Source organism: Leptidea sinapis, chromosome Z (genome assembly GCF_905404315.1).
Source record: "Leptidea sinapis chromosome Z, ilLepSina1.1, whole genome shotgun sequence".
In the NCBI taxonomy this organism is placed as follows: Eukaryota; Metazoa; Arthropoda; class Insecta; order Lepidoptera; family Pieridae; genus Leptidea; species Leptidea sinapis.
The window spans coordinates 2,364,607-2,382,548 of record NC_066312.1 but is presented as its reverse complement, the minus strand read 5'-3'; the positions used below and the strand labels follow the sequence as shown (position 1 = coordinate 2,382,548).

The following is a 17,942-nucleotide window of genomic DNA, read 5'->3' as shown; positions in this document are numbered from 1 at the left end:
GGACTGACTGGATAATCAGTCCGAAACATTAGCTCAAATTGTATTCTAGACAGATATTAAATATTGACTAGAATATTATGAAAATGTCATCAACCTTAAAAAATATTGGAGCTGTTATCAAATTGTTGGGGCCAGTGTGAAGATCGGCTGTAAATCCATTGTTTTGAATAAATAAAGAATACAATGCCTTAATTATCACATATATTTATTATTTACAAAAATGAATAATCATTTTTATACACTATTGATCAAATTATCTGGCCAACATTCACTATTGATTATGTGGCCTCATGTCTAGGACCCTGATTTGAAAGAAGATGTAAAGCTTGGAACCAGTTTTAAATTAAACATTTAATCAAGGTTCAGCCCCATTTCTTTCTGAGTATTTCAAAGGAATGTTTTATCAATAGGAAAGTGTTCTGTAAGAGTCAATATGAGACAAGTAACAAACAAAGATGCACATTGTCATGCACTTGTCTCATGTGGTCAAGTGATTATAAATTAACTCTCAAATTGAAATTTTGCTTGAATTGATACAGTTCTTAACCAGTTTATATTAACAAACCTTTATAAGTAATTTAAAATCTGTAAAAATGTAGTTTAAGGTAGAAGAAAACCAAATATAATGTTCTTTATATACTTATATATATTATACTAAAATTATGATAATTTAACAATATAAATATTGTTTCAAAGTTTCTCAGGGTTGCAGAGAATGAATATAATGATGAATGATAATATTTAAATCCAAGATGGCCGCCACTCTAAATCCTCATAAGCTTAGTGTTAAAATTAGATCCTAAATTATTATAGTATATTAAAAAAAATTCATTACATCATGTCAATATCAATAAGGGTTTCATATGTCCAAATGAAAAAACCATTATAGGATCATCCAAGTCTTCAAGATCAGGCCACACCAGTGATATACTGATATTTTTTTATATTTTACTTCATATTATTAAGTTAGACTTAGCCGTCACACTTTATTTCTAATGCTGACATAATATATAAGTATACACTGAGTTCACTTGTGTTGTGTGGTCTTAAGCCCTCAGTTTTTATTTTTCAAGGTGGTTAAATTTATTTGTTTTTAACACTTAGAAAAAGTTAACATAGCAAATTAGGTATGTATTTTATTTAAAATGATAAACATATTATGTAATTTATACAAAGTAGGTAACAAAATAACATACACATTTAAAACTTTTTAATTAGGTACAAATCATAATCACCATAAACATGCATACAAGAAATTCTGTCATGCAGGTTCAACCAAAAATTGCAGTAAATATATATGTACATAATCTATATTTATATGTTTCTCCTGTACTCATTGAAGCATCCATCCTGTACAATCACTGCAGCCAAACAGCTTAGTTGGGTGCACTAGAAGTAGTAAGTACCTAATTAAAATAACCACAAAAGAATGGAGCACATACTCCACCTCTGTTACACAGATCATTGTGACCAAAGTGGAATAATAAGCAGGTCAAAATGAAATGGAAAGAAATAGCGACCATGGTTAATTCCTAATTAAAATATTTTTTCTCATATTTTACAAATTTTTTTAATTAAGTTTATTTTATCAACTAAACAGTTCTAATAATTAACAGAATCAATTTCTTCTTATATTGTATTTGTGTTGACATGTTTTTATTGATCTGGTTAGGATAGCAGGTGAAAGTTATTAAAATAATTGTTGTCGGGTGCTTGATACATGAAAAATTTAAAAAATTATGGTGAAAGATTCTGTCACAAATTTAAACACAAGTTAAGACTATATAAGGCATATAAAAAATATTTTAATAATTTTTAAGCTAAATGATTAAAATTATGTCTGGTGGTCAATGACCTTTAGAATGAAAAATGATGAAAGAAATAAGTAGGATAAGTAAATTCTAAAAAAAAAATGGTTTGATAATATCGATTTCTCTGTAATACTTTCAAAAATTGTACGAAGGTACCTGTTCAACCCTGCATTCCTGTATGGCACGCGCGGAAAATTTCTGGTTTATCGAACAGTACCCCTAAACAAACTGTTATATAAAAGTGAAATTATAAGTAAAAATATATCAAATGTAATAATATAATGTCGTAAAAACTTAAATCTTTTGCAATTAAAAGCAAAATCAAATTTTTTGTACCTATAGACAGTTATATATATGTAGTTGGTACCATGCACGTAGCAGTAAAATATGGAGGATGGCTTACACCAAAAAATATCGAAGTGGATCAAAGCAGTATATCTTCGTGCAAATGAGTAACTTAACATAAGTTGTTATGTTTTTTCATCATATACGGCTATTTTTTTTATAAAATACACATGTTACAGTGAAACAATAGAATTTTGTACGAAAATGCACCGCCCTAGACCGATGTTGATATAGCTTATTATTGTTACTTACCTCGTTGAAGAGTGACATATTCCACACAAAAAGCGATTAATATTTAATATGAATGATAAAAACGTTATAGTTTATGTTTAATATACCACCGTTTAGTTAGATTTCACAATTATTTCAACAAAACAATAACACTACGCGCAGAACCTATTACTACCGCACCACCACTCTGAAGTTGTTGACAGACGAAATCAATACAAGCAACATAATCTGAATGTACCTACATAAAAAAAATGAATTAAATTATGTACCGTATCTACTCCTAAATCCAATTATTTCACCACAGCAGTTCAGTTTTTATAGAATCACACACAAAAATCTAGCTCATCCTGATCAAAATAATTAATTCTCCACATTATCAGATAGAGAAACCGTCACGACGACGGACTTCACGTTCACGGACACCGACATCTAATTTTTCTATTTCACGCATGCCTATACCATTCCCCGTATTGATTTTATATTTTCAGTAACAGTTATAATCCTCTTATTGTAAAATGTTTTACTAATTTTGCAAAATGTTATTCTTTTAAATATTTAAGAATAAATTATACCTATTATATCTTGTGTTTTTATAATAAATTCAGAATCCTTGTATATTACTGAATTTCAACTACCCTCTTCCTTCCTACATTTAAAAATTAGCTTAATTTTTTGTTAACCTATCAATCCATCTAAATTGAAAGAACACATCATGAACATAGTTGAACACTAAAGCGATTAAATGAATTAATCATATCCGTCCCGGTCCCTATTTGACTTCAACCTGTCTTTTGTCATATTTACTTTTATACATTAAAAAAATCAATATGACTGGTCCCTTCCTATACAACAATTCAAACGGAAAAATCTTATACCTGATAGGTCTACAATAATCTAAAAAAAAATAAGTACCCAAGCATTATTTATTAAAACATGAGCTCTTAAATATTTTATTTAACGATAAACTGGAGACTATCAATTATGATAGAGATGAAGTGTTGTAAGTACTTACCTACCTTAGTATTATTTTATAATTGACCGAAAAAACAAAAAAAAAATTAAACTCTTCATTTAATATATGACGTCATGATTGTCAAGGTAATTTTTTTTTATTTACTTTGATCATTGATAGCGAGATCATCTGCTCAAACCAAAATACCTTCAATAAAAGAAGAATATTAAAATCAATCCCGGTACGTAAGTATATGGCAAAAAATGTTGTTAAAATGGTTGTATATAATATATGGTAGTTTTTCACGTTCAATAAGTGATTTTAAATCCTATTTTGAATAAAAATATTTGAATTTGAATATAATCTTAAAGATTGTCAAAGTACCGAAACCTTACAATTATAATCCTACTAATATCTTCCCTAACTTAGCGTGCGTCCGTGCTGAATGGGATGTCGATATGCCAACTTAATGGCTGACAGGCATGTCCTGCATGTACATACATACTCATGATTATTCTCATATTAAACATTTTATTGAGATAGAACCACAAAGCGATTCCACCAAAACTGCGATGCGATGGTTCAACATATTTAATCGCGTTCAAGATCGGATAAAAATGTCTCGTGACATATCGATTAAAAAAATTAGTAGTTACTGATTTAGTAGGTAACTATGTCCGCGAGTGCAGATCAAAGCGACTAAGCATGATGGTTGGTCGGGTCAACCCGTGTCGCGTCGGTCAAGTCATCTGTTGTGGCAGTAGCATACCGTGGAAAGGAAGGGGATAACAGTATGCCCCACGCTAACGGCGTTCGCACAAAATAATATCGTCACAACACTGTATCTACTACCTACTATAATAATACAATAATGTTGCAGCTGACTTTTTTAAAATTATATTATACACGTAAGCTGCAACGAACAGATATATCATTATAATACTTTAAAAATATGGTTTTCATGATGAGTGTTGGGATTTCAGTCTAACCTAAGGTACACAACTAAATAATTCAATGAGTACAAATTCTCTTCATTATTAAAAATACCACAACAATAGTTTTTACAATCGGATTAGTAATACTAATTAGTATCGTCATTCGATTATAGCAATCATTAATAATCACCAGGGGTGGGACAGACGCCTTAAAGTGACGTTTTCAGAAGACTGTAGTGCCAGATCTGTTAGTTGGCCCGAAAATGAAAGCTTTGGCAGCTGTCACTCGCTTTGAAACCTTTCAACTTTTCTTTATTTGTGTTACTGGCCACTGGTCATAAAATGGCGGCTACGCCTAGCGTTTGCACATGTATGTAGCTCTCGTGTTCCATTTTGCATATTTACACTACTAAATTTTCAAATTTATATTTAAAATAATGAGAGTTTCTTGCGCCGCTTCTTCTCTCTCAGAGCGCCATTTGTTTCCGAAGCGGTAGTAGTATCTAGTAGTATAAGAAATGACATCAAAAAGAATTCTAAAGGAATCAATTTTGAGAAAATAAATGTCTTTTTATGCCTTTTTTTTAAATCTATCCTTTATGTTCCATTTTGTGACAAAATTAGATAACAAACTCTACGTGAAATTTCAACATAGTAAAAAATTGCAATACCTACATTAAAAAGTAGAGTTAGTTATTTAATTGCGTCAGAACATTAAAATGAATTTTATAATTTCGAGTTTATATATAGTTATTTTCGGGGCCAATCTCCAGATGGCGCCAGCTTTCAAATAGACAGCTCATAATGCGTAGAGAGGGCTCTCTTTTCCCCATATATTATTATACTCTTTGATAATCACCCAACGGTTCGAGAGTCATTGTCACTGTCCTTATCGTAATAGAAAAATTAACATAATTTACAATTTTGATTTTGTTCATACTTATCGATGACATTTTTGACAGGTATTTGAAACATTCTTTTGTTTATGACGTGTAAACTTAATTTACGTCAACACGCTCAAAAGGTATTTGTGAAATCGCTTTGTATTAATCGAGATCAAGACTGGGATTTCAACTCGTTTACGTAAAACTGAGTTTTATTTAACTCAGTTTTATCATTGTATCACAGTAAATATCATTGGTGAAATCGGGGCTTATTCAACATGTAAAATATTAATTCTTAAACTTTAAATATTTTTGAGATAAAAGTATTTAAACTTACCAACAAAAGCAACCTTTTAAAGGACTGTTTCGACCAGTAACTACATACGGCTAAGCCACAATGAAGAATCGTGATCAAAACTAAATAATAAAACCAAAATTGTATATAACTAGTTACGTCTATAATTCGATTTCCTGTATACAATACGTCTTAAGCAGTGAACTTGATAATATGTTAACATCATAACATGTATTAATAAAAAATTAAATAAAGTTCGTCTACTACTTACAATTGCCGAATTAACAATTTGAGCTGTCTAATCTAAGAACGCTAACCACGTACTATATTTTACAATTTATTGTTTTAATCTATCATTAGTAACCATGTATCTACATATTCACAGTACATAATATTATAATGTATGTACATAGCTTTGACTGTTTTCAAAATACAGCAATAGAGCGCATTATGCGGCATAATACTCAACGTTGAGTGTTCCAACTGCAGCAATGCTTTGCACAATCGAGCACTCAAAAGTACTGCTTTCGCATGATGCGTAGAATAGATAGAACTCAGTGGTAGAAAATTAACGTGTATGTTTTCTATAAGTTGGCATTGATCCAAATTTTATTTACTATCGGTAGAAATATTGCTTATTGTTGAAAAAAATTAGAAAGTTTTCGTATCGTCGTAGTTTTTTAGAATTAATTAAACTTAATTCAGACTATGTTAAAAAAAATGTAAGTTTGGATAAAGGTACAAATTTATCGAAAATGATTAAAATATTCTTCGTTTATTGTATTTTGGTTTGAGCTGATGGTCTTGTTACCAATACTCTAAATAAATAAAACTAAAACTAATGAAGGTACAAACATTGACTATTTAATTTTTTATAGCATATTTAAAATATGAATACAATTTCATTTTAGAATTCTAAAGTATGTACAAATTTATTGAACAGAAATATACTTTTTTCAACATTGCAATGGCTTGATCGAATCATTTAATGAGCAGACATCATAAATGTTTTCGTGGAAATAGACATTTTTATCAAAATGAATAAGACAACATTTTATTTTCTTATTAGATTGCTGCCTCTATGAATATTTTTTTTCAACACTGAACTTAGTACACACGCACTCTGCTGGTGCATTTTACAACTAATTAATGTTCCAGATCTAGATCAGCGCAATTCGGCATTGTGCGTCACTGAGTCGCATTATGCTCTGTAATTGGAAAACTAACTTTATGAACTACCATCAAGCGATGGAACGGCAAAATGTCAAAGAAGCCTTGTCAAACCTCATTGACGTTTATTGGCAATTGACATTAACCGAATCCCTCATCCGTCGAAACTGGCATTCTGTTTATTTGTAAAATTGGAAACTACAAAAATCAGTTTTACGTCGGAACTCAGATCTAACTAGCATAGTTACTAAATTTTATGTAAGCTGAAGTACATGAATAATAATCAGATTTTAGAAGTGAAGTAATAAGTATTGCAGTTATGAGTGATGATGTACTTCAGAATGTTAAGAAATATTTACGCAATGGTTATCGCGCTTAGTATTTTGTGGTTATTATTTATATGGGGTGATGTTGGTTTTTTTGGGTAAGCTTATTATAATCATAAATATGTAATAAATATACATATTATATAAAGGTTATCAAAAATCAATAATGTTTGAGATAGAGATGGAATGAAAATATAGCTACTTATTTAAATATTTCATTTTAGCTTAGCTTCTCTTGATCCTCGAAAGATTCCAATCACAGTGAAAAATAAGCTTTGCCATGTTAATCACAAAGATGAAAGGGTGCACCTTAATAATGATACTGACCTAAAAATGATCTATTATGTCACTCCAACTTATCCGAGACCAGAACAAATTCCGGAGTTAACAAGATTGGCTCATACATTAATGCATGTGCCCCGATTGCACTGGATAGTTGCTGATGATCAACCACTGTGCACTGAAGAAGTGGCTAACATTCTAAGGTATAATTATGTTACATAACATTGCTTATAATAATTTATGTTTTCTACTTAGCCAACTGAATAATCCTCTCAATCATGTGTGCTAAGTTGAAAATTATATGCAATAAATTCAGTGTTACCAGCAGTTTTCTGTAGTATCTCAACTAACACAATATATAAATATTAATTACTAGGTGTAAGTCTTGTTATGTGTTGAATAGGCAAGAAATAAACAATTGATTTTTCTTTTCATTTGAATTATAATGTACCATAATATCAAATTATAAAGTGAAGTGAATAATGTGCAGATTCACAAACAGAGTCTGAAAAACGCTCATCACACTTAAAAGTCTTTACATTTGTAAATTGTTGTTTGCTGTTATTATTGCTATAGCTGATTTGAAATATTATCTCAAATACCAACTAATGATCTGATTTATTTATTATTTTACTCCAACCCTCAAAGCTATTGTCAGTTTCATAGAAGCAATGGACCTGGCAGGTAAAGCTGTGTGGGTAAAATTGCCAAGGAAACAATCAATCTGAAATATCTTGTTGTGTCCATGGATATAATTGGTTGCATAGCCCAAAATTTAAAGAAAAAATAGTTAATTCAAACTAGTATTTGTGTATCACCATTATAATTTAAATAATGTACTTAGAAACTTGTTCCTTGTTATATATTTATGTTACAACATAAGGAGGGACAGAAATAACTTCATGACAGACTTGTATGAAATAGCAACAATTATATTATGTAGCTGTGTATGAGCCAGTTACACAACACAGTGTGGCAACAAAGGTGTGTATATGAAATTCACAACATGACCTAACAACACTACTTTTAATTTGATTTATACCATAAAATTAGAGTGTGTAAAAATACATACATACACTCACAACTTTTACCCGTCAGCGTAGGAGACAATAGAGCACCACTTGCTTCCTTACAAACCTCAGGCGCTTCCTCTACATTCATTACTCTTTTCATATGTGCTTGCCGGTTTCAAGTGTTTTGAACCTTTACTATTTTGCAATACATCCCCAATTTGGTATATGAGGTGTTCAGCGAACAATGTCCCATACACACTTGCCTTATGCATTTTGTTTGTCAGTCTTTATTCACTCATTTGCCCCACAATGTCAAAACAATTTCAGCATTTCTTTCTAAATCCATGTCACTATATATTAGTTCCGGCCACAACACGCTCATATATATTACTGCTTTTGGAATTCTGTCAATCAGTCTCACTCCACATGTACTACGCAACAACCAAGGTGAGGCTACACAACCTTGTCTCACACCTTAAGGGATATAAAACCAGTCAATATAGGCATCATTAATCCGAACATAGGCTCTATAATTCCTATACAGAGATTTCAGAGCTGTCATCAGAAAATTATCCACCCCATACATAGCGCTTTCTATTCACCCTCTCTTAAGCCTTTTCCAGGTCTATAAACACACAATATACCATCTGGTTTATTGCCATATAATTTTAGTGTGCTTTTGTATTATATGTATTGACTGAGGTTATATTGTTTTGTAACAGCCATTGTCACTTTAATTGTTTTCAATTACAGGCGTACTGGACTACCATATACTCACATATCCAGTCCTAAGCCATATATCTATAAAAATACCAATTTTCCACGAGGTGTTGCAAACCGCCGGGCTGCATTGAAGTGGCTGCAGGAAAATGTAGCTGATGGTGTTTTGTACTTTGGAGATGATGATAATACTGTTGACTTGCAACTGTTTGCTGAGATAAGAGCTACAAAAAAAGTATCCATGTTCCCAGTAGGCTTAATTGGTGATTACGGAATATCATCTCCTATTGTCAAGGACGGAAAGGTAGGACTAAAAATAAAACACTAAATACTACATATTATAAAACAAAGTCCTCCATCAAGTTAGTGTCTGTCTGTCTGTTTGCAATAAACTAAAAAACGTAGTGTGCTTTTCAAGAAAGGTTTTTAGTATATGATTTGTTAAGTTTTTGTATACATTAACCTTAACCATGTTGAAGGTGTCGTAAAAAATAACATCAACAGACATCTGGAAGGTTTCAACGAGAACACTGTCTAAACCCTTTGAGATATAACAAAGAAATTTATGGTAAAATTGTGTATCTTATAAGAAAAATCTGTGATGGCATATGTCTATTTCTTAAGAATAACATACTATATCAATTTTAATATAAAGTTGTAATGTAAAAGCTCTTTACACAAAAAATTTAAATAATCTTTATCATTTTATTACTACATATTATTCAATGTCATTCTGCCGCGACCCACTCTCTCCTCTTGCCTCCTCACTACTCAAACACATCTCACCTATAAATATGTATATAGTTACAAACATTTCTTGGCAAAATTACTATAATAGTAACTAGAATTCAATTAATTAATTAGATTGTATAAAAACACACAATTATTTTTTATTTTTAAGTGCATATTAATTGTAGTTTTGGAATAGTGTTTTTGAAGTTGATTGTTTTTTTTGTTAAAATATTTTTTAGCATTTGTCAACAACACTCTGTGTCCCTTCTCAATGTCTGTATTGTCTTTAAAATTATCTACTCTTTTGAGTGGATAACTGTTTAAATTCATTAATAGTATTTTTTTAAGGCATTCACTCATCCCTAAATGAATATGTATTTACTTTCTTTGATATTATTCAAACTGTGATCAGTGATCACTTGCATATTTTTCACTTATTCCAAGCAGCTTTGACAATATTTATGCAGCTGCACTCAGCAGCACTGATTTTATTGATTCAGAAGAAAAAGTAGAATAAATTCATTTACGCTTTAACCAGCATGTAAATATGAAATGTTTCAATGATATTGTCATGGTTTGACGTGTATCATCACAAGATACCTTGTGGTACCACCTATATTCTTTTACTACTTCCAAATGGTCCAAGAAGTATTGGAGTTGCAATTTGAAGAGTGCAAAGTGACATTTTGGGCTTTTTGTCTCAGTTTGTCTGTTTTAAATAATTAACCATTACAGTTTATTAATGTTACACATTTGCTTAAAAAAAATAATCATGTACATTACTTTGTATATCAGGAATAATATTTAATATTTAAAGTCTAGTGAGCAATAAAAAGGAACACAGGTTTTAAAGAATAATGAGAAATATAAATATATTTATTTACCAACTACTTATATTTATATATAGTGGGTGACAAAAACATATATTTGTCAAAGATTACAATAAATTATTACAAATTATTTTTTGAATTTCTGCTCATTAGAGTCCGTAGTAAGTAAATAATAATAAGATTTAACACCATTTTATAATGTGTTCTAGGTTGTGGGTTTCTTTGATTCATGGCCCGGTTCCAGACTGTTTCCTGTAGACATGGCTGGGTTTGCTGTGAACATAGAGTTCCTGAAGCCATCAGCTAGTATGCCTTACATTGCAGGCCATGAAGAAGACAGATTCTTAATAAGCCTAGGACTCAAATTAGAAGATATTGAACCACTGGCATCCAATTGTTCCAAGGTACTAGTTTGGCATACAAAAACTGTTAAATATAAGAAGCCGGTTTTAAGGTTAGATATACAAAAATTAGATAGGTATTCTTCATACAAAAATTTTGCAAATCTACTCAAAGAAACTTGCAATCTTGGTATGGCAAATCTGAGTGAAACGGATGGAACCAAGACATATATAACTCGTAATCGTAAATCATATGAAACCTTAGCAGGTCTATAATAATATTGATTTTCAATTATTTTGAATTGCTTGTAATTAGATACAATTTTAAGTTAAGACATATACCTACATAGAGCAATCTTTTATGGGTATTTAAATACTTTCTCTGAGAAAAACAGTACATCACATTATGTATTATTAAATGTAAAAGTACATAAATTGTAACATAATAATATTTTAATTTAGATGTTGTAAGCCATAAAGTTACTATACTAGCTTAATAGACCCTGTTTGAAAGTGAGATAACTATCCTTACATAAAGACCATCAAACCGTTTTTAAACAATTTAGTGTCCATTAGTCTCCTGGCGAATTGGACCGTGTGTGTAATAGATTGTGTTGTTATATACAGCAACAATCCAAATAAAGAAACATTTCACAGGAAAATAATGATTCTTACATACTACTTTCGTGGTGTTTATTTACGTAGAACATATTCACTTAAATATTTGGATTACATTTTAAATACGGAGTAAATACCTACTCTATTTTGTAAAGATTATATTAATTTTAAAAAATATGTGTAAGATAATAAAATATTGTATCCGTGAATATGACGCCGTTTATCAATATTTGTCATAGGGATTGTCTAAAAGCAAAATACTACACAATTCACTAACACATCTGTAAAACTAGCACACATGAACATTTTAAATTTAGTCTCGCCGTAATGAGGAGAGTGTTTGTCTATTACGCCAGTATATTAAGTTTATGTTATACGCTAATAGGTAAACAGAGTTACAATTTTTTTTCACATTGTACCTGTAAAATGTTTTCATAAATCCTATAAACTTCTTTATTATCTATGATAATCGTTATTTATTAGATGATTTTTTATTGATGAAATTCTTTATTCTATGTACTTTAAAATATTGTATGTAGAATGACTCAAACAGTTGTATATCATATTCCACGACAAACACATCTCATAATATAGATTGTTAGTTATTGTAAAACTTAAATTAGCAATGTTTTTGATTGCAATATGATGACAAAGATTTGACTTAATATGAATTTAAAGTTTAATTATCTATTGTATGTTTAAGTTTAAGAACAAATTATTTTATGGTTTATTGCAAATCCAAATGCAATAATCCTTTAATCGACGAAAGTACTCATTACAGCTAGCCATAAGATATATTTAATATATAAATATTATAATCATTGTTCCTTATTATTTTGTTTATATGGAGGAATATACGATATGGATACATTCCTGTGGTGTTGCAACTACCATGAGCGGCGGTGATCACCTAACATCATATGATTCGTTTGTCCTTCTTTTTAATAAAATCATTCCAAACGGTTTGTGTCTATCTAACCGGGTCGCAGGTTCGATTCCAGCTAGATACTTACATCATACAATAATTTAATGTATAAAATGAGCTACCATTCGCGATTATAAATACAGTGAAGGCTTTTTATACCTCGCTAAATATGAATCACCTAACAAATGAACATTTTGCATGTCCGTTGAAATAAAACTAGCAGCTAGTAACATCTAGTACTATCGTTGATTGAAGGACAGTGTGGAGATTGTTTTAATTTATATAAATATAGTGGACAATATAGATATTTATAGGTCCTGACTTGGTGGCCAGTTGTCTTTCTATAATTCTCTGTCTAACTGGTATTTACCTAAACAAAAACCTAAGCCTAGTGGCCCTTAAAAAGGGTACAATATGTACATATTAACACAATGACAATAAGTAAAAAGAACAATATGTATATAACCATATACAAACATTAGATTTTTTTTTTTTTTAGTAATTTGCTAGCAATATAATATTACTATCTTGTTTTATGATAAAAAAAATACTCTTTGATAAACTACAAGTGCAGTAGCTTTTGCCAAACATATTTTCAATATTATGTAATTACTGCTTTAGATAGTAAATTAGTAGATAATCAATTACACACCGCCACATAACGTTATATAATATTCCCGATATTTTATCATTATGAATACACTCCGTTACCTTGACATTCTTCAGGGGCGATCACACGTCTTATATTTACCAGTCAGCTTCTTCAACGCCGCCTATTTTTCTGCCTTCCTGTGTTTCGGTCTGAAGGCCGCAGTGAAATTACTGGGCAAATGAGTTTAACATCTTATGTCTCGAGGTGACGAGCACAGTTGTAGTGCCGCTCAGTATTTTTGGGATTTTCATGAATCCTGAGCGGCACTTCATCGTAATGGGCAGGGCGTATCAATTACCATCAGCTTACCCAGGGGCGTGCATTCCATATATGTCTTTAGGCATTGCCTACCTCGTTATGAAAGTATTATAAAAAATAAATAAATACAGTTACTCAATATATAATAAAAATAAAATATTAAATAGTAAAGTTGATTAAGTTTAATTTGCTTCCGTTATTCTATAACCAAACTTTTATTGAACACCGACTCATTCAATATTTCCTTACGCTATATACATACTACATTCGTACGGAAGGCAGTACCAAAAATGCCTATACGACACAACGAGTAGGTATTTCGTAGATCGTATTTAGAAAAGTATTGGTCACAGTTAAACGATATTCAGCAATGTATGGGCGGCTAGGTAGGCATGCCTATTTACGATGTGTAGCGAGATAAACCGATTACCCCACATCTGTCTCACTCCCTCCATATTAGGAGTTTATGGCTATTTCGGTTTTTTGTCTTCGTGAGAATCATTGGAGTAAATAGGTATATTCATTTATTAATAAATAGTATTTTATTTTAATTATAGTTCACTCCGTCATCCGTGACCTGTGTTAAGTTTTACTGTGATAAAAAGTTGATGTGTGATTTGTGTTTAAAATAGGTATTGGGTTTTAAAAATATAAGTAATAGAGAAATTAAATTAGTGTGCCGGTTATGATATAGGTACAGGTTTCAATAATAAATAAAATAAAAATTGTTTCTTTTAATAGACCCGTACTTTTACGAGTAGGTAATGTTTAAGCATTTTTGACATATTTGTGTTCGTGCCGTCCGGCCCATAACTAATGGTATTGTTATTATATATTATTATGTAATCAAAACAAGTTACAGCCCGAAAAAACCGGCAAAAGAAGTGATAAGAGAATTTATATATATATATATCAAGTAGGTATAATAATATTATCTAGAAAAGCTAAAATAATTATAATATGAATTATGAAGCCGACAGCGCTGTGCTATTTTGAGGTCATAAGTTCAAAAAAATTATATAATTTGAGGCTTTATACAAAGGTCCTCTGTGATTTGAGTTTAAAGTTATTTTTCGAAGCCACAAACGTTTCAAAATAATATTACTTTATTTAGAGTTTTAAATAATAGGTAATTAAAGGTATAAATATTATCAATAAACGCATGAAATTTTAGGTTTGACAGTAAATGATTGCAGTATGGGTGTTTACCGCTAGATGGCGGTAAAATTGAAAATATGTGTAATCTTAGAATTTTAATAACAAATAATTTTTGTTAAATAAAAACGCATGCTTAGGCTATTGAGATAAAATAAGAAAGCAGTTTAAGGTATACTTGTTCCTCGAATGACACAAACTAAACTATCAGGTTGACCATATGGTACGGAAACTACATGCGAAACACAAACAACTCCAGTATGTAGGTTTCAAAACCTAGTACTGTCAGACTAGAGCGCGGTTCTACGACTAGTTAGATCTACAGTGCTTACCTTACTATAAAACCAATGCACGCCACTGGCTGAACGTCCTGCTCGTCTTGTCCCGTATTTTCAAAAAAAAATGTATTTATAATATTATTTAGAATGTAATTAAAAGGACATTATTTTATTAAACTATTTCGTTCGAAGCTATAGCTTTATTATTACAAATTAATTCTGTATTCGCTGTAGTTGGATGCATTACTTACCATTGGGTCTTGCTTCTTCTTTAAATGAAACTAAATAAATGAAAATTGTACATTGTACATCTGTTATTATAATATAAATTGTTTTATTTAATTTGTGTAATTATGTTTTATTTGTATTTATGTAATTTGTTATTATAAACAACTTGCTCATGAGTGTCAAAAGCACATTTTCGACACACTTGCATGGAAAAGCAAATATGTATTGCATAAATCGTTCAAACAAAATATGAAAATTATGGGAAATGGCGCGCAAGTTTATTATTTCACGAATGAATGATGCATGATTGAACCGAATGAAGGGTTTTTGGTTACATGTAGCCAAAGGTACAGTACTAAACTCCTTCAAAATTATAATTTTAGTGATAAAATGCATGATATATTTATAGCAAATTGTCAAGAAAGTATAATATGTAAAGTGATGCATCAAAATACTCTAACGTCAAATAGTCAATGCCTTACACGAGTAAGTCAAAAAAGTACATTTAAATGTAACACAAGAGTTATTGGCTACAGTAATCCACCCACACTGTAAATAAATAAAATACGTGAACATTATATCAGCAATCAAAAAGAAAATGAAAATATTAACAAGTATATGTAAACGTTATGTAAACTTTCACTTTAAAAGCAGAAGCAGAGTGTTTGGTAGACAAGATTTTCCTTCTACCATAAGTTGTGCCAGTTCACGAGCACAACGATTATTAATTTAGATCTAAGCGACTCTCTTAGTCTCATACTATAAATTGCTTGAAAAGCTTTTTTCTGCAAAATAGAATCAATATCAGCAATAGAATCAATATCAGTAACATTTGACATAATGCTTTGAAAGTAACTAAAATAGAATCTTGCAGATTCAATGTTCGTTAGAGAAGGAATCTTTTTTACTGTGTATGCAGCAGAACTAAGTCCGTTCGATAAGTTGTCTATATGGGGGGCCCCATCGCCGGTTGGCATCTAACGTTATTTGAAGAAAAACAGCGGTATCATACTATATACTCACTACTATAATAATACAAATATTGAAATTAAAAAGTTACTATTGATGCTACAGTTGGTACATTAAAGATACTCATTAACATGCAAATCATTTATGCCTTTTACATTTTTTTATTTTAAATTATCATATCAACTAGCTAAACCACTAAACTAAAGACAACATATTGTAAATAATCACTGAATCGGACTGCATCCTTCTCGGAATCCAAAAACGGATGCATAACTAATATTTATTAATATCATTAAAAATATATCGAACTAAATATATAATAAATTATTTTGCATCGTATTGAATAATTTTTTTGGTTTCGATGAAATTAGAAACAATTTTTAAATTAATCACTTATTCATGTCAGATTGATTGAACTTGCGCGATGTTTCCACATCAGAAACGGTGACGAGACTAGCGATCTTCACCTGATGGTCAGTGATATGACCTGCAGATTGCAGTGTCGCTTAGGGTTGTGAAAAACTCAAAATTATGAGCGACATCTCGGAGTGGAGTGGGAGGCACAGGTTGCCAGCTAGATTATGGGTACCACAACGGCGCCTATTTCTACCGTTAAGCAGTAATGTGTAAACATAATTGTGTTTAGGTCTGAAGGGCGTCGTAGCTGGTGAAATTACTGGGCAAATGACACTTAACATCTTATGTCTCGAGGTGACGAGCGCAGTTGTAGTGCCGCTGAGAGTTTTTGGGTTTCAAGAATCCTGAGCGGCACTGCATTGTAAAGGGCTGGGCGTATCAAATACCATCAGTTGAACGTCCTGCTCGTCTCGTCCCGTATTGGCATAAAAAAAGTGCGGTCGTCACTTTGTGACATTAGATGCTATTGCTCATCAGCTCAGTAATTTCACTAGCTTCGTCGCCCTTCTAACACAATAATCTCTGCACAGTGCTGGTTTACTACAGAAAAAAAGCCTATGAATGGTAAACTGGCGGTTAGAACACTAAGTCCTTGTTAAGATGAAGCTAACCTAATTGAGCAGCTGAAATTTTTATTGATTATCTTTGAAATTCAAAATTTATCACAGATGTATTGCACCATAGGTATCATAAAATCCAATACTTTGATGAACTCATGGTATCTCACTATTGGTATGGGTTTATTAATAATTATGGTAATTTGTTATTTATAGCTAGGTTATTTCATTCATCTATCTGGCCTAGATTTATTATGTTATATGTCATCTTAGTTGAACAGTTTCCTATTGAGTAAGTCAGTAGTTAGTATAATTACAATTGTAACCATAGAAATCTAAATGAGAAAGTAATAAAATTAATAGGCCACTTAGTTGATTAATGGTAATGATACTAAGTCTTGCTATAATAATAATACAGACACAATTTTTACACAAATTAATGTCTTACCCCAAAATAGGCATAGCTTGTACTATGGGTACAAGACGACGATATATTTAATTCAATATACTTACTTAAAGATACATAAATATATACTAGGATGCCGATCAATAAACATTAATGACTCGGAAACAAACATCCATATTAATCATATAAATTATTGCACCTACCGGGATTCGAACCTGGGACCTCTAGCTTAGCAGTCAGGGTCACTAACCATTCGGCTATATTGGTCATCATAAAAACAACATTTAAAACTCTGACTTGGCAATACTCTTCTAGAACATAAATTACTTTGGCCTATGGACTTGCATCTCATGCCAATAAATAAATTAAAACAAATCTTAAAGTTTGAATACCTTCTTGTTTAGATTTCTATGTTAATATACCTATAATATATGTATTCGTTAATACACAGTGAAGTCCAGTGTGAGTTAGATAGATATATAACAATATAATATAATAATACTATGATTATGTGATAAATTTCTATAAATCTCCATACCTAGTCATTTGATGTAGTTCTTATTTGGTTGCACGGTGAATGACTTTGTATCGTTACTTATAATGAGATTATTT

At 30.9% G+C, this 17,942-nt stretch overlaps 2 protein-coding genes across 2 annotated transcripts in view; one reads left to right on the top strand and one right to left on the bottom strand.

Moving 5' to 3' along the window:
- Positions 1-2,696, bottom strand: part of LOC126978382 (uncharacterized) — a 41,240-nt gene extending 38,544 nt beyond the window's left edge. Inside the window, exon 1 of the mRNA XM_050827140.1 lies at positions 2,409-2,696. The gene's annotated coding sequence lies outside the window, so the exon portion shown is untranslated. The remainder of the gene's footprint in view (positions 1-2,408) is intronic.
- Positions 2,697-6,797: 4,101 nt separating this feature from the next.
- On the top strand, positions 6,798-13,190 carry LOC126978405 (galactosylgalactosylxylosylprotein 3-beta-glucuronosyltransferase S-like). Its single transcript, XM_050827179.1, has 4 exons — positions 6,798-7,047; positions 7,174-7,434; positions 8,998-9,268; positions 10,736-13,190. The coding sequence occupies exons 1-4, from the start codon at positions 6,950-6,952 to the stop codon at positions 11,141-11,143; spliced, it is 1,038 nt and encodes a 345-aa protein (XP_050683136.1). The 5' UTR covers positions 6,798-6,949; the 3' UTR covers positions 11,144-13,190.
- The last annotated feature ends 4,752 nt before the right edge of the window (positions 13,191-17,942 follow it).

What these genes read in the sequence shown, in the direction of transcription:
- LOC126978405 (XM_050827179.1), top strand. Translation starts at nt 6,950, where the DNA reads ATGATGTACTTCAGAATGTTAAGAAATATTTACGCAATGGTTATCGCG. An exon ending in GGTGATGTTGGTTTTTTTGG is followed by an intron (nt 7,048 to 7,173) that starts GTAAGCTTATTA and finishes ATTTCATTTTAG; the next exon opens with CTTAGCTTCTCTTGATCCTC. An exon ending in GAAGTGGCTAACATTCTAAG is followed by an intron (nt 7,435 to 8,997) that starts GTATAATTATGT and finishes TTTCAATTACAG; the next exon opens with GCGTACTGGACTACCATATA.